The sequence below is a fragment of the Brassica napus genome, chromosome C8 (genome assembly GCF_020379485.1).
Source record: "Brassica napus cultivar Da-Ae chromosome C8, Da-Ae, whole genome shotgun sequence".
NCBI lineage: Eukaryota > Viridiplantae > Streptophyta > Magnoliopsida > Brassicales > Brassicaceae > Brassica > Brassica napus.
The window spans coordinates 4,137,737-4,155,270 of NC_063451.1; the positions used below are offsets into that span (position 1 = coordinate 4,137,737).

The 17,534-nt window shown below is 35.6% G+C and overlaps 3 protein-coding genes across 4 annotated transcripts; 2 read left to right on the forward strand and 1 right to left on the reverse strand.

Moving 5' to 3' along the window:
• The first annotated feature begins 1,346 nt into the window (after positions 1 to 1,346).
• Positions 1,347 to 7,043, forward strand: LOC106423750. Of its 2 annotated transcripts, XM_048765684.1 has the most exons (3): positions 1,347 to 4,829; positions 5,100 to 5,956; positions 6,046 to 7,043. In XM_048765684.1, the coding sequence occupies exons 2-3, from the start codon at positions 5,102 to 5,104 to the stop codon at positions 6,844 to 6,846; spliced, it is 1,656 nt and encodes a 551-aa protein (XP_048621641.1). In that variant the 5' UTR covers positions 1,347 to 4,829; positions 5,100 to 5,101; the 3' UTR covers positions 6,847 to 7,043. The 2 variants fall into 2 exon arrangements, with proteins under 2 accessions (XP_048621641.1, XP_022563564.2); XM_022707843.2 differs by having other exon boundaries at positions 1,347 to 5,956.
• A 2,071-nt stretch (positions 7,044 to 9,114) lies between these two features.
• On the forward strand, positions 9,115 to 9,644 carry LOC106423720 (uncharacterized protein At4g04775-like). The gene is made up of 2 exons (XM_013864488.1): positions 9,115 to 9,270; positions 9,342 to 9,644. The coding sequence occupies exons 1-2, from the start codon at positions 9,115 to 9,117 to the stop codon at positions 9,642 to 9,644; spliced, it is 459 nt and encodes a 152-aa protein (XP_013719942.1).
• Positions 9,645 to 10,036: 392 nt separating this feature from the next.
• Positions 10,037 to 12,310, reverse strand: LOC106423721. The gene has a single exon (XM_013864489.2). The coding sequence runs from the start codon at positions 12,308 to 12,310 to the stop codon at positions 10,037 to 10,039; it is 2,274 nt and encodes a 757-aa protein (XP_013719943.2).
• Positions 12,311 to 17,534: the final 5,224 nt, after the last annotated feature.

The following is a 17,534-nucleotide window of genomic DNA, read 5'->3' on the forward strand; positions in this document are numbered from 1 at the left end:
TTAATCTATATTTTTAAAATAGAAGTACCTATTTAAAAATGTTATTAATTCATTAATTAAACTTTCTATTTTTTTGCTTGTCTTTTTCAGTTGCATTTATGAAATATCCTAAAACGAATAAAACTACCTAATTTATTACTTGTCTTTTCAGTTACATTAATGAAATATGCTTAAATGAATTTAAACTTCTTATTTTATTGTTTGTCTTTTCAGTTACTTTAATGAAATGTCCTTAAATAAATTTGGACATAATGTCATTTAATCAACCAAAAAAATTCACGAGTTATCCTTACGTGCATAATTTTAATAATGGAGATTTTTAAAAACGTGCATCATTAAAATGTTACCTAAAACATGCAGCACTAATATATAACATGCATCAATAAAACTAGAATCTATATTATTAAAATAGAAGTACCCATTTGAAAATGTTCTTACTTCATTAATTAAACTTCCTTTTTTTTGCTTGTCTTTTTCAGTTGCATTTATGAAATATCCTAAAACGAATAAAACTGCCTAATTTATTACTTGTCTTTTCAGTTACATTAATGAAATATGCTTATATGAATTTAAACTTCTTATTTTATTGTTTGTCTTTTTCAGTTACTTTAATGAAATGTCCTTAAATAAATTTGGACATAATATCATTTAATCAACCAAAAAAACTCATGAGTTATCCTTACGTGCATAATTTTAATAATGGAGATTTTTAAAAACGTGCATCATTAAAATGTTACCTAAAACATGTATCACTAATATATAACATGCATCAATAAAACTAGAATTTGACTCACAAAATTGTACGAATATAATTTTCAGTTGATTAAATTTAAAAATAATTATTTATTCAAAAAATATTTAAGAATGACTATGTTTTTAAAAATTATATTTTATTATTTTCTCATAACTCATTTGTCATTTGATAAATTGTTAAAAAGAAAATTTTAGCATAATATAACTCAGTTGTCATTTGCTAAATTTATGGTTTTTATTTATATTTTTTATTATTTAATTATAATAGTTTCATTTTATATTTAAAATATAAATGAATTTTCTTTCAAATAATATTTTTGTAAATGTATTTTTTTTTAAAAAAATTGTTATTATCGTTGAATATAATTATTTTTGACATAATTTGAGTTTTCGTTTACATCAAAACTTATCATATTTTAGGATAATTTAAATCTAAAATGTAATTTTCATATTTTTCAAACAAATTCTTAAAATATTTTTTAAATATTTTGTTATATATTTTTTAAAAAATATTGAGTTGCATTTCAAATAAAAAAGGTAAATTTATTAAAAATATTCTAATTAAAATATGTAAAATTTAATATAGTTTTAAGGAAATGGTAAAAAAAAATTACACATAAAAAAAATCATGATTTTTGTTAACTGGGTGGATCTTTATTTATATGATATCGCATACGAAAAAAAAATTTCTGTTTTTACAATTATCTAATTAAGAGAGACTTACATAAAAGGACACATACACATTGTGAGTTTTGTTTACTCTATAAGACACAAAGCAATTTTGACACACTTTTTCGTGCCGGCTGTCTTTATTGAGACAGAAATGACCTTGGCTATTACTAAAGAGAAAGATGCTTATTTTAAGGAAGCAAACCGAAAAAGAACCAGTTACCTTGTAATTGCAATAAAAGATAAAGCAATAAAACAAAAAGTTAGATATATGAGTTTATGAGAATATATCGTGGACGTCAGATCATTTTGAAGAAAGCACATCCAACGATCCGAAGATGTGTTGATTTGTGGACGAGTTTTTGTGGACGAATTCTTTTGTACAAGGTTTCTCGTAGACAATTTGTGGATACTATATATGTGGACAAACAAATTGGTGGACATGAAAATGTTACAAAATTTTATGTGGATACCGTATCTACCACCACCTTCTCCTCCTCATGTCTTCCACCTCATATTCACATCCACCACCACAACATCCACCAACACGGCATCCACCACCACTTCCTACTCCTCGCATCTTCCACCTCCGTATCCACATCCACCACAACAGTATCCACAGCCACGGCATCCACCACCACATCCTCCTCCTCACGTCTTCCACCTCCGTATCAACATCCACCACCATAGCATCCACCATCACGGCATCCATAATCACCACCAGCTCTTCATCCTCACGTCTCCACCTCTGTATCCACAACGACATCCACCACCACCTCCTCCTCTCGAGTAGCCACCTCCACCACTCTTTTTACCCTCATGAACCAAGATAAAAAATCAGACAAGAAATTAACTTTTCATATATGAATCTGTTAGATATATTTATGAAATTAGGAACAGAGAGTCATGATTGAGAATGGATTGGAGTTTCTGAATTCATGGTGTGACTCACCAATGGTCGAGTATGAAGAGCGGGCGGAAAAGTTTCAGATCGAACAAAAGCTAGAGGTGGAGACAGAAAGCTTGAACAAAGTGACGGTTCCGACGCTTCACCAAAGACGCCACGATGGAGATGTCGAATTTGAGAAAGTGGATTAGGGTTCAGATCGATCTGTGGTTTTAGTAGAAGTTGGTGAAGAGCCAAAATTAGGGTTCATGTCTGGGGGGTAATCGATTTTGAAAAGGGGATTTGTCTTACAAAAGTGAAAAAGATTTCATTATATTTCGAATTTTTTTATTTTCCTCACTAGTTTTCTAATCGTTATAATGAAGATGAGAAAATCGGTTGGTTCAGTTTCTTGGTTTTACGATCTAGTTAGACACTTATCGAATAGTTACTCTTTACATAGATAAGGAGTAGTTATGACAATTTACTAAGAGAAAGTGTCTACTTGGGCCAAAGTGTCTATGAGAGTAATTCATAATTTGAAATGTGTCTCTGAGAGTAAATTTCTCTCTAATTAACTCTATATACTCATTTTTTTAAATTTTTTTATATGATATCACACATTCGTAAAAAAATAGTTAGTTTAAGATGCAAAAAAAAATATTTACTTAATAAATATAATATGAACGAATATTACAAATACATCATTTAATAAAATAAATAATTAAAAACAGAAAATTCATATCCGCGCTGGCGCGCGGATCAGGATCTAGTTTTAGTTGCGAGCTATAATATGTAACATTATTTTTCATATTTAGCACCAAATTTGTAAAGAAGAATTTATCACCGATTTACAAACATGGCATACAGTATAAAATCTATAAATTAATACTCAATTAAATTAATAAACATAATAGATTAATATTTTTTTGTTCTAAATTGAAACGGTTTAAAATATGACACTAATCGATAAGATCATAAAATAATAACTTTTCAAAAAATCTAATATAAATATATGGTCTCTTCAAAAATATAAATTAATAATTTAATTATATGTATGTACATTTCTTACGTACAAACAAATTATTATATTAACAATTTAATATATTTGATAAGATTTAGTAAAATTAATATTTTATTTTATATTTTCAATGGAGCTATCTTTATAATCTTAACAATTTAATATATTTGATAAGATTTAGTAAAATTATATCTAAAAACATATTTAAACTCTATGAAACATATTTTATATACATAAAATCATATAATCAAACCAATAAGTACTGGAACCATAAAATATCTAGAAACATATTTTAAAAAATATATCTTAAAATACCATAATTACAACATTATTAATTGATAGTTTTTAATGTTTTTTTTTTTGAAACTCAAACTTCATTAAATTCATTACTCAATGTTAGTTGGTGCCATAATGGCAAGCTCAGCTGATAAAACCAGTTTTGCTAAGCCATCTGCAACTACCTGTCACGAGGGATCCACACAAAGGATAGTTTTTAATGTATATCATCATATTATTAGCATAAAACTTGGTCTGACTAATAAGTACTGGAACCATAAAAAATTTGGATAATATTGAAATAATATATTATCGAGTTAACGCCCCTCGATTGGATTAGACCTCCAATGATTATTTTATCATTATTTGAAATTTTATTTTCAGTCACACACTGAGCTGACTGATTCCATTTACATTAACTATATAAAATGATTAAACATAAAGTGTGACCGGTAATCATCGTAAGAAAAATATGAACGAATAGACAAAAAACGAGTAGGAATAAAATTTTGGGAATGATGAAGAATGATGGTTTTTTTATCAAAATTAATAAGAAATAAATTTGTTCTATAATTTTCTACAAACAAAAAAATGAAGAAGAATGAAAAGAAAAACATATTCTTTATATAGTAAAATGTTAAAGAAATGCTAAGGAACATAGTGTTACTCCTTGTTTCTTTGGTCACTATTAAAATTAGGGAAAATTGGAAATATGGAATAAAAAGACAAGTAGATTGTCCCTTTGCCATAATATGAATTATAAGTTGTCCTAATGCCATAATGATTTCTGTAAACCCAATTAAACCCCTAATCTAATCTTTTAAACGTTTTTGTTAATTTAATTATGTTAATAAAATATTATTATTATTTTTAATTAATTTAATTATTAAAAAAAAATATATACAAAAGGGAAAAAATCGACTAAAATTTCCCCCAAGCTCGATGAACCCTAATTGCTGTCTCCTCCTTTGGCGATAGAGAGAAAGGACGATTTGAAGGGGATCTCGCCGTCGCCGGTGTCGTTTTGGCCGGTAATACTCCGCCGGTGTTCTTCTTCTTCTTAATCGAAGTCTCAGAGACCTCGTCTCACTTGGCGACTCGTTCTCAATTAAGTCGCCGAAGACCGCTGAAGCTCGTACCTCGCCGATAACTGAACTCGTGCCTCACCGCTCCGCTCTCACTCTCTCAGCCATAGTTTCAAGCAAACCAATCGATTCTCCTCAGGTTTGTTTATGAATTTTTTGCATGTCTTTGTATCTCTTACTTGAGCTTGTTTAAGATCGATTTTGAATGTCATAAGTTTCGATTCTTTTTTCTGTGAATTATTATTTAGGCTTCAATCTTATCAAAATTTCCTACTTTTTTGAGCTTTGGTTAATTTGTTTTTGTAGCAACCGATCTCTAGTAACTCTTGTTTTATCTTGTGAATTATATTATGATGCATGCGTTTATAAATATTGACTGTAGTGATTGTGTTTCTTGCATTGTTTATAGGTATGACGATTGATCAGTTGCCTAAATGCTTATTCAAAGAGGGAACTGAAACACAAGTTGAGAAGGTCAACAACAGTTGTCGAACTTCCATACTTGCGAAGGTGGCGAAGTACTGTCCAGACGAGTACAAAGAAGTGTCGGAGGATCCGCTATTTGCTCAGATTGTGGCCATTCATGTACACAAGCTTCAGTTTTCGGCAAGAGCGATCCACACCTTCGTTTGCAAGCAGCTTCTGTCCGCAAAGCGTTATGAGTTGTGGTTCCATTATGCTAGGAGGCCTCTCAGATTTTCAATGCAAGAATTCTATGCCATCACAGGTTTGAAATACAATGACGAGCCCGACTTGGAGATTGATGACTGGGAATATGATGGAGGGTTTTGGAGTAAGTTGCTAAGGAGACAGAAAAATATTTCGGTTCAGCAAATCAGGAAGGTTCATGTGAAGTTGTGTAATACATGGTCTCGTGTTGATAGGCTGCGGTTGGTCTATTTGTGTGTGATTGCTGGTATTCTTATGGCGAAGGATGAGAAGGTGTGGATCCCATACAAGTACATCAAGCTCGTGATGAACTTCGAGAAGATGAGGAAATATCCGTGGGGTCTTCACTCTTTTGATATGCTGGTGAGTTCCATTATCAACGCTAGGGATAAAGTGAAGACGCAAAACAGTTATGTCGTAGATGGATTCTCGTATGCACTTCAGATTTGGTTGATGGAAGCTGTTCCGGACATTGGGTCTCTTTTGGGTCAGAAACTGAGAGAAGGCGTGAAAACCATGAGGTGCAGAAATTGGAAAGGATCTGCTAAGATTTCCTATGAGGATATTATTACCATAGAGTCTAATTTTGCTTCCACCGTAAGTTCTGTTTCCTTTAATTGATGTTATTGATGTGCATAGTTCTTAAATTGGTGCGTCTTTAACCTGTTTTAATTTTTTTTTTGTAGGGAGATGTGTTTCCATCCATTTCTACATCTGGAAATTTCAAAGACGTGATTACTGATGCCGAGTTTGTTCGAGTCTGTGAGATGAAGGATGAAAGAGTTGATCTAATCATTGACATGCAGCGAAACAAGTATGACTGGAGTAAGCATGTTTGGGCTTATAAGGAAACAGTGAAACCATTTCAGTACAGTTCTGAGGAAGATGGTTCAGATGAGGAAGCGGCTGTAGAGACAAGTGAAACTGAAATTGAAGAAGAAATAGAAAGCACCCGTGTGTCTCCTACTAAGAAGAGGAAGAACAGGTTTCGGGATACTGGTGCGGAGTCGAGGAAGAAGAGGTTACTTTGCCAAAGATCAACCGAGAAATATAGAGATCTTGAAGAGGAAATGAAGTCCTATATCCAGAGTATGTTTAACTCTTCTTTTACTGCCTTAGGCCTCGAGGTACGCGAGATTATTGAAGACCGCTTTACCAAATTAGAGGAGAAGATCCTTTCATCTCAGACTCAGGGTGGTGCACCTGCTAATACTCAGACTCGTGGTACTGATCCGTTTTGGACTCCTTCTGCTGCTGCTGCTGGTGCTGCTGCTGCTGCCACTGCTCCGGCTTCGGTTTCTGGTCGTCCTCCTGCTCCTACTCGGGCTTCTACTGAAGCTCCTGCTTCGGTTTCTACTCCAGGTCTTGCTCCTTCTCGCAGTGCGGCTTCTGCTCCTTATCGCAGTCGAGCTTCTGCGACTGCTCACAATGGTGGTCCTGCGAATGCTGCGAAGACAAGGTCTCAGACAAAGGTAAACAAGAAGTAGATCATTTTTCATGTCTTCGGTTGCTGTTATATTTTCATGTCTTTGGTTGCTTTTCTTTTTCATGTACTCGGTTTGCGGTTTGTAATATTATTTTAAGAATGATGTTGTCTTTGCTGTGTGTAATAATTATGTAAGGATGATGTTTTGGATCATTTGTGTGATATCATTATAAGGATGGAATCTTTCTTTAAAAAATATTAATGTCATGTTTTGTGTTTCATAACCAGGATGCAGATTTGTCTGATGTGTTTGGCAGCTTATTTAGCACCTTAGATGTGAATATAGGGACCCAAGAGTACTTACAGAAGACAATGGGTAACCTTACACAAGAGTCAAATGTTGACGGTTTTGATCCATCTCAAGACAAGCAGTCCGAAGGACCTTCTGATTTCACTACGCCAATGACTTCTTTTCGGCCACAGATCTTCAAAACACCTTTCTTGATTGATAGTGATGATATAGAAGTTCGTTGCAAAGCGAAAGACTACGAATTAGTTTTCCTTCCAGAAGAGAAATGGGCCAAACTAACTGAATGGACATTGAATCCCACGTAAGTTATTTGAATTGTTTTATTTATTTTTCCTCAAATCTACCTCTTCACTAACATCTCAGCAATGCTTTCTTTTTACAGAGTACTTCAGATTGGGCCATCTACATTTGATGCAGAGTTAGCCTCGCGGATTATTGGGCCTAATATTTGGTTGAAGAACTTTGTGAGTTTAGCTCTGAAATATTTTGCAGATTGCTTTTTGTTGTTGGTTCTCATTCCTAAACAAAATTGTATTGTCTTTTTCAGGACATGGACGCCATGATGTATTTGTTTCGGGAAAAAACCACATTGCGTCGGTGGAGTCCAGACCGAGTCGCATTTTTGAACTGTATGTTCAGTAATCAGATTATCACGGCCTATGGGAAGTTAGATGGAAACAGGAGAGGGTACAAAATCGACGACAATTTTCTCGAGTATGGAAGAGGCGAGCTTCCATATCATGGAAGCACAGGTTCAGTATGGAGCGTTGATGTCGATCGTCTCTACATCCCTATATGTGTTAACCAAATCCACTGGATCTCTATTTGCGTCAATCTTGTGAACCGGACAATTGATGTCTTCGATTGTGGGGGTAAGAAGAACAACAGGGTCATCGAAGCTTTTGCCGTCCTCATTCCACGAATCGTCAAGGCAGTCCAGTCGCCAGAGAGGAAGAAAGATTTCAATGTGAAACAGTATACTGTTTCATATGTCCCCATGCGCGGCCTAAACATGAGTGGTAATGATTGTGGTGCTTATTCATTGAAGTTCATAGAGTGCCATCTACTTGGATTAGATTTCTCATTGGTGAACGACGAGAACATCAAAGAAGCCCGACACAAGATAGCTTTTGATCTTTGGGAAGCAGCAAATGATGCGGTCTTGCAATCTCGGATGTCTACATTTAAGCCTCCAAAACGTGCTCCGGTGAAACCTGTTGACCTCGGTTAACTTCATGATTTTTAGCTTGATCCTCTTAGATTTCAAGTTTGTTTCTTCTTTGGGTTTAAGACATGGTTAATTGATTCTTACATTACTCTTATTGTTATGGAATTATTGGTTTTTCTACTATTTTACTGTTTTATGAATTACTTTAAGGAAATAAATCACATAGGGTGTCATTATATACTCTAAACCCTAAAATACCGTAAACCCTAAATTAGCTCCGATTCATACTCTAGAACCTAAAGTAACTTTGATTCATACCCTAAACCGTTTATTAGCTATGATTCATACCCTAAACCGTTTATTAGCTATGATTCATACCCTAAATCCTACATTAACTATGATTCATACCCTAAACCGTTTATTAGCTATGATTCATACCCTAAACCGTTTATTAGCTATGATTCATACCCTAAATCCTACATTAATTATGATTCATACCCTACACCCTAAATTAGCTTGAATTTATATCAAAAACTTTAGTATAGATAGGTTTCAAATACAATACCCTAAATCACATAAAGAAAGAAAAATAATTTTTTGTTTTAAAAAATAAAAATTAAGTATATTCAAAAGACGATTTTAAGTTGGAGTTACCCAGTAGGCCCAGTATACTGTTTCTGGTTAAAAAATAAAAATTAAGTATATTAAAACCCGACCCTGAACCCGGATCCACACACCCCCAAAGACGTGATTTTCTTTTCAGTTGTCGAAACCTAAGAAAATAAATTTGAGAGAAAAGGGGATTAGGGTTCTTTGTCTGCGAATCCTGTGAGTCTCGAAACGAATTAACAATGACCAGTTCGACGACTTCTTCTGCTCGTTTTCCTCGCATCTCTAATCATGGTGTGCCCACAAGATGTTGGTGTGGCGAGGGTATAACCACTTTTGGTTCATCGACGGCGGAGAATAGGTATCGACGATTCTACAGATGTCAAATCGCAAGAGATGTAAGTCCATGATTCAATTTCGTGTTCCACATAACACCATACTGACTGTTTTTTGGTTTCTTTTGCTATAGAGAAAAACTGAGAATCATCTATTTAAATGGATTGATGAAGCTTTGATTGACGAGATACGGATGGTAGATGCGAAACATGAGAGAGTTGCTCAAGAGATTACAAAGTTTGAAGAAAGGGTTATGGAAAAAGTGAAGTCCGAAATTGTTAGAGTTGAAGCTGAGATGTCAGAAAAGTTCAAAGAGAAGGTGAACTTGGAGATTGCTAGAGTTGCACAGGATATGAAACAGAAGCTAAAGATTACGACGGTTGCTATGGTTGTTGTGGGAGCAATCGTGGGAATATGGACTTCTCTGACTGTCTGAGCAAGTTTCAGTGATTGGTTGCTTGTCGTTTGAGTTTGATGGGTTCAAAATAGCTTAAGATTGCATTATTGTTTTCATTATGATCGCCTATAATACACTTGATGGCTTCTTGTTGACTCTCGGTTGCTGACTATTATCAGCTTCAGTTCACATTCTAATACTTTTCTTCTCCTTCATGTTGTTTCAAAGCTAGTAGCTTCAGTTCACAATTTTCTTCTCCTTCATGTTGTTCACGAAGCTAGTAAAAATACAAGAGAGATAACACGATGTCTAATATCCATAACCAAGAACAAAAAAATCCAAAACCAAGCAAAACGAGTAAATCAAGTAACCAACACCATAATGAAAAACAAGCTAATCAAAAGCAAGAAAAATCCAAAACAACGAACTGGCTAAATCACTCTGTCGCATGTAGCTCTGTTATGATTCTCTTCGCCACATCGACTGCATCTGCGCCTCTTCTTTTCTTCAGCTCCTTGCGATGAACGAAGTTTGTCTTCGACCGTCTCGTATCTGCGCTTTCTTCTCCTTCCTGCTCCTCTTGATTCAGGAGGTTCCACATTAGCATTCCAGACATCATCTGGAACAACCCAACTATCCTCCGGAACACCTATTGGATTGATAGTTTCTTCATAAGCTGTTCTCCAAGTGGAAGTCGTGTACATTTCATCCGTTAGTGAGGATGGGGCTCGACCAACTGTTAAACCAGCCTTGATTGTGTGTCTACATGGGATTTTCAGTAGGTCGTATTTCCCACATGAGCAGGTTCTTCTATCCAAATCAACCAGGCAGTCGATTGTATCTCCGCGAACCAAAAAACGGTACTCATCAACTGGCTGAACCAGAAACGTTTTACCCTTATTAATCCGCCTGTCTATCTTTTTCTCGATGGCAATAGTTAATGGTTTTGTGTGCTTCCTGCTTCGTGTGCGCCGTTCGAAGAACCAACGGGTCAGCATTTCTCTGATGCTATCCAACAAAGGAATGACTGGATACTCTCTTGGTGTGCGCAAAGCAGAGTTTATTGATTCAGCTGGGTTAGTCGTTCTGATGTCATACCTGAATCCTGGAAACTGACAGCGAGCCCACTTTGTAACATCTGCATCTGTTAAATATTTTCCAATAGCTGGACTAATATTGCAGACAGCTTGGAATCGCTTCTGAAAATCAATGACTCTATAAGCTTTAGAAGCTTTTGCAATCAATCCAGCCAGTCCCTTTCCTCTGTAATGTGTGACCACATTATTCAACAAATGGTGGATGCAAATTCCATGATGAGAAAGAGGATACACATTCTCTATTGCCTTACAAAGTGAGGCATTTCTGTCTGACACAAAAGCTAGAGAATGCTCGTCCGCAATAACAACCTTTAGCTGTCTCATAAACCAATCCCATGAACGATCATTTTCTGAGTCCACAACCGCAAACGCAACAGGATACAAGTTAGAGTTTCCATCTAAAGCGGTCGCAGCAAGTAAGACCCCTTTGTATTTGCTCTTCAAAAATGTCCCATCTACCACAAGAACTTGTCGCATGGCTGTCTGAAAACCTCGTACTGATTGGCCAAACGAAACGAAGAGAAATCTGAATCTACCATCAACATCGGTTTCATAAAACGTATGCGTTCCTGGATTAGCTTCTCTCAGCATGTGCAAGTACTTTGGAATTTTTCCGAAACTCTTCTCTGGAATACCTCTAACCATGCTAATTGCAAACTCCCGAGCATCCCATGCTAAGGACTTAGATATCTCACATCCATGTTCCATCCTCATAATCTGTATGACATCATTTGTTTTGGGACCTTCTTTCACACCATCATACCTATGCATTATTAGACTGCCAATTGTCTTTGCAGAAGCTGTCCGACCACCATTATTCATACTCGACGCAGCGCATGTATGATCCGCCACATATTTTTTGATGATGAAATATGTGGAACCTGATAACCCCTCAGCTCGAACACTCCATTTGCAAGGGTTGTATTTGCATCGGATGTACCAAAGGTTTCTGTCAGATTTCACAACTTTGTAATCGAAATTATGCGTCATTGCCGACATTTCCATAGTTGCTTTCAACATGGTTTTGTTTTGAAACGTTTCACCCCTCTTCACAACATCCACCATAGAAAACCGAACACTTTTTCCATTATCGTCTTCTTTTGCTTTAATGGCGAGAACATCATCTTCTTTATTGGCGTTTGAGTTGGAATTATCTTCAACATCCTTGCTTGATTCAGATGAACGAACACTGTCATCTCGAGGTGGAAACGAGGAAGGTTCACCTTGTTCTCTGATAGGCGAGCTAGATTTCTCATTATCAACCCCAATGTTGCTGTTGTTTCCACTGATAGGTGAAGTAGACACACACAAGCTTGTAGAAGTTTTTCCACGTACATAAGTAAGAAAATTTTTGACTTGCCGATCACTCTCAATGATAACTGGGGGACAGTCTATTGAACCGATTAACTCCATAGGTAAGTAGCTTAACTCAAGCTCGACAAGGTTTTGGTCAATTCCAAAATCTTCTAAAACCATACGCCTTAGGTCTTCAAAGGAACTTGTCAATTCCATGTACAATACTCTACCTCGTTTGTTCTTATCAACCGCAAATCCCCATCCTTTAAGGGGATCAAATTTCCACAACCCACAAGAAGCATAGATATGCATCTTCTTCAACAAGAAATTCAAAATTTTTGGATGAAAAATATCAAAATCCTCTCACCAAGAAGAAGACCACGATTTTTTTTTAAAAAAAATTACTTGGAATACACGAAATTTAAGGAAAATAGATTTAGAAGATATTCTCTTACCAGATTATGGAGATATTTAAGGAAAATATACAATTCGAAATTCGTAGAACGTACATTACGTTGTCCGAAGAATAAAGGAATGTGGTAGATTATGGAATAATATTATGGCAGACTCGTGAAACATGGCAGATTTTGTCATTTGGCCTCTGTAGTTATATTAGGAAATAATAGTTAATCAAATCTACCGTAGTTCAGAAATAAAAGTTATGGTAGTCGTTTACTTCTACCATGTCTACCGAAGTTCAGAAATAAAAGAAAGAGTAGTCGTTCAATTCTATCATGCTAGAATTATAACAAATGGTCGATTTAAAGTTCTGGTGTTTGCAGATATTTATGTAGTTAACCGAATATGCAATCTACATCCTCGTAGACACTAGATTATGTTTTCTGCCATCGGTAGACCAAAATATGAAATTGTGTTCCACAATTATTTAGTCAACCAAAGTATTTTTCATATGTTTGTCTCTTGTTTATATACATTTTGTATATTTTTCCATATTTTTAGGATTCTTAAAATAATTGATATGATTTTTCAAAGTTCATCTGGGGTACCTAAGTCCAAATCTGACCAAAAAGAGATTTATGGCAAAGGGACAATGTACTTGTTTTTCTATTCCGTTTTGGCAATTTTTTCTTAAAATTATCAATAGATTAATATTGATTTTTTTCTCAAAATGATACATAAGGCTGTTTCCAAAATTCATGTTATCGTTTTCTCTTGGAGCTTTCAATATGAATAATCTTTAAGAGTTTCAAGATTATCTCCAAAAATTTATGAATATCATGGAAACAACACCTAACTTGGCAAAATTGCATTGATATTATGATTTGATGACATGGAAAGAAGGCAATGTTCAAACCCATTATGTCCAAGGCGTATAAGATTATTTTCATCATAACAACATCAACATAAGGCTTCATCGTTTCCACTTGACTACGGAAAGTTTGTATATCATCCGTAGGACAAATGATATAATAATGTTGTACTTGGCAGAGTCAGAAATCAAAAATGCTTAATCAGGAAACTTAACTAGAAAACAAGTTAGAGATACAAGGACCAATGGGAGAACCACATAAACAATAACTCACTACAAGAAAACATCAAGGATTCTGAGGGAAAAAATCGTCGGAATTTCGTCGGAATATCGTTATTCCGACGAAATTCCGACGAAACACGTCGTCGGAAATAATTCCTCGGAATTTCTTTTTTCCTCTGAAATCCCTCGGAATTTTCCGACGGAATTCCGAGGAAATTCCGAGGATCCCTTGTTTGTCGGAAAAGTCCTCGGAATATACCGAGGTAGAACTTCGTCGGGATAATTCCTCGGAAGTTCATCGATCGATGCGTGTTTGGACATATATACATCGATCGATAGGAGTATACCGACGGACTTTTTCCTCGGTTTATTCCGAGGAACTGTTCCCTCGGTATATTCCGAGGGATCCGTTCCTCGGAATTTTCCGAGGGAGTTGTCCCTCGGAAAATTCCGAGGGAAATGTCCCTCGCTATATTTTTTAAAAAAAACGGATCGATCGATGCGTTTTTGTTCAAAAAGCATCGATCGATCTAGTGAAAAATATAATTAATTTCCTCGGAATGTAAAAAATATTAATTTTTTTGAAAAAATAAAATTTCTGAAATTTAAATTCGAAAATATGAAATTAAAAGTAAAATTGAAATCATATTAATTAATATTCAAAGTTTCACAAATAAAAATAAAACATTCCGAGATTGGGGAAAAAAAAAAACTACGGGTCTGGCACGTCCGGGAACACCTCGTTCGGGTACATCCTCTGCATCATCTCCATCATTTACTGGTTCAGCCTCCTCTGTGCCTCATAGCCCGCCTGTTGAGCCGCCATCTGGGTCTCCAACAAAGATATTCGATCATCTTTGTCCTTCAACTGAGCCGTAAGTACTTCTGGATCAACAAAGGGCGGTGGTGCAGAAGAAGGAGGAACCGACCGGGTGCGACGACCCAAACCGAACAAACGTCCCTTCTTCTTTGGAACCGACTGAATAGAAAAAAGCCAAATTTAGAAATTTAAACCAAGAAATAAATGAATTGAACTTTAAAAAAAAAGAACTTACGGATTCAACGATTTCGTTGATTCGAAACCGGGACAAGTTGGTCGAAGCCGTCGAAGCGTCATCCTCGGTTTGAAGCTGAGACACTTCGTCTACCACCTGAGTTTGGACCAGGTCGACCACGTCCCTCACAAGACCGTCATCAATCTGGCCGGTCTTCTTGTTGGTATACGCCCTCCTCATTAGGGCGAGATCATCGACCGGCTCGCCATCATTTTCTTCCGCCTTGAAAAAAAACATAAAATTAAAGAAACATTAGAAATTAGAAGAAATGCACAATAAATTTAAATTCTGAAACTCAAATAATTGAAGAAAAAGCGGTTGAACTTACCATGCGATCTCCGAGAGTGGCAATAGATTGAGCACCCAAGTTATGCTTGTAGATGCCCTTCCCTTTACGGTCGCTCCTGCGGTTGGTGGAGTTGGTGGAAGAAGTTTCTTTCATCTCCTCCTTATCCCAATGCGCACACAACTCCTTCCAGACCGTGTCGTTCATCGACTTTGGGACCTTTTAATTAAAAAAAAAAAGAAAACGTTTAATAAATTAAAAAATAGTTTAATAAATTAAAAAATTGCTTAATAAATTAAATCGAACCTTATTGATTTCCCACTTCTTCTTCCACTCGTGGATCTGCTACCCATAGTTGTCCATTACTTTATGGACGAAGTGGTGATAGATAAAGAGCGTCTCATCGGAATTTCAGTTGAATTCTTGCTGAAAAAAAAACACAATTAGTAGAAAATTTATATTAAAGATTAAAAATATAAGTAAAAAATTAGAATACTTACCGCAAACTGACGAAACCACAGAACCTGCTTGTCGGTTGGGAAGTGAGCGAAAGTCGGATGTCCACTGTCGAGGGCCGAGTACATCATACGGTTGATCCATGCGCTGATCCCGTTCCCGGATCGGTTGAATCTTATTAAAAGAACAAACGGTTAATAATGAATCCAAATTTAAAGAAAAAAATGTTTAATTACCATGTTTGACCCCGTCCATGTGGATACGGAGTGAGATACGGAAGATGGTCACGACCGGGCTGTTGAACCAACTCCGCAACCCTCATCACTCCCGGAGGACCCGGAGGAACAGGAGCGGATGCAGCAGCGGGAGCGAGAGGAGCATGAGCGGGTGCAGCAGAGGGAGATGTATGGTTGGAGCTGTGGGGCGAAGGGGAATCCTGAAAATGGCTGGAATCCCGAGACTGGCTCCCCGTACCACCACGACCACGACGCTGTCGAGGCCGGGTCTGATCATCATGAGACCTGTAAATTAAAAAAATATATTTAATAAATACAGAAATATATAAATTAAATTTTTTTATTAAAAAAAATCCCAAATAATTTAATCACAGAAAAAGATTTATATATATAAATTTTTTTAATAAATATATAAAAATAGTTCTAATAAACAAAAAATAGTTTTAATAAATAAAAATTGTTTAATAATTACAAAAATAGTTTTAATAATATATATATATGAAAAATATTTTTAAATCCCAAATAATAGTATTTAATCACAAAAAAGTTTTATAGATATTTAAAATGTTTTGTAAAATCCAAAAAATCGAATTTATATAGAAATTTTTTTTTTGTAAAATCCAAAAAATCGAATTTATATAGAAAAATCGTTTTGTAAAATACAAAAATCGATTTTATATACAAAAATCGATTTTATAAATACAAAAAATAAAAAATTATAAAAAAATTCTAAATCAATTCAACAAAACAAATTATTCAACCAAATCACAATTCTAAACCTATTATACAACTAAATCACAATCCTAACCAATCACCCTAACAAAAATCTATCAAAACTACACAAAAACCTAACAAATAGAACCTAAGAGAGTGGGATAGGGTCCTTACATGATTTGTGTAAGAGAAGAGGGAGATCGCCGGAGATATCGTCGGATTTCAGGGGGAAATCGCCGGAGAGAAAGAGAGGAGTCGCGCAGAGGAAGAAGAGAGAAATGGGGAAGAAGAAGGGGCTCGTGGTTATAAAACCTAGGGTCCGACGGACATTATCCGTCGGAATTCCGTCGGAATTCTAATTTCAATTTTCGCGAAATATTTGCCCGGTAAAATGAAAATATTCCGAGGAAATTCCGACAGATAGTAAAATATCCGTCGGAATTTCCTCGGAATATTCCGAGGAAATACCGAGGAACTAGTGTTTGGGGTTTCAAAACATCAATTTTTTTTGCCGTATTTCATTTCTTATACAATTGTAATGCATACCATTGAGGATTCTTTGTATACATGAGCATAAACCATGAAATAACAAATTTCAAAACTAATTGAAAGTATTCCCTTTACCGTTCATTAAAAGGTATAAGTGTTTCTCTTATGTTGCGAGATTTCGTTCATACAATCGGAAAAGTGTTAATTATACGGTAAGGAACAAATTTTTGACTTCATAATGAACGTAAGACACTTAATAAGGGTTATATAGGTGTTATTCAAACGGCAAAACGTTGTTTTCGGTTTAAAAACCCTATTTCCTCGGAATTTCCTCGGATTATTCCGAGGGAACTCCGAGGAAACCCTCTTCTTCCTCGGAATTTCCTCGGAATATTCCGAGGAAATTCCGACGAACTAGTGTTTGGGGTTTCAAAACGTAATTTTTTTAAAAAAAACGCATCGATCGATGCGTTTTTGAACAAAAACAAATCGATCGATTACTAAGATGGCCCGGGCCGTAAGATTGTGATCGATCGATGAGAGTATCCCATCGATCTATCGACAATCTGAATTGTTCCTCGGAATTTCCTCGGAAAATCTTGTATGTTTTTTTAAAAACGCATCGATCGATGCGTTTTTGAACAAAAACAAATCGATCGATTACTAGGATGGACCGGGCCGTAAGATTGTGATCGATCGATGAGAGTATCCCATCGATCTATCGACATTCTGAATTGTTTGTCAGAATTTCCTCGGAATAGAACACAATTGTCTGTGATCAACGAGTTTGGAACATGGTTTGAGATGA

Bases quoted from the DNA above. Each gene is read 5' to 3' on its own strand.
- LOC106423750 (XM_022707843.2), top strand. From the start codon at position 5,102: ATGACGATTGATCAGTTGCCTAAATGCTTATTCAAAGAGGGAACTGAA. The intron at 5,957-6,045 runs GTAAGTTCTGTT...TTTTTTTTGTAG, and splicing joins AGTCTAATTTTGCTTCCACC to GGAGATGTGTTTCCATCCAT.
- LOC106423720 (XM_013864488.1), top strand. From the start codon at position 9,115: ATGACCAGTTCGACGACTTCTTCTGCTCGTTTTCCTCGCATCTCTAAT. The intron at 9,271-9,341 runs GTAAGTCCATGA...CTTTTGCTATAG, and splicing joins GATGTCAAATCGCAAGAGAT to AGAAAAACTGAGAATCATCT.
- LOC106423721 (XM_013864489.2), bottom strand. From the start codon at position 12,310: ATGCATATCTATGCTTCTTGTGGGTTGTGGAAATTTGATCCCCTTAAA.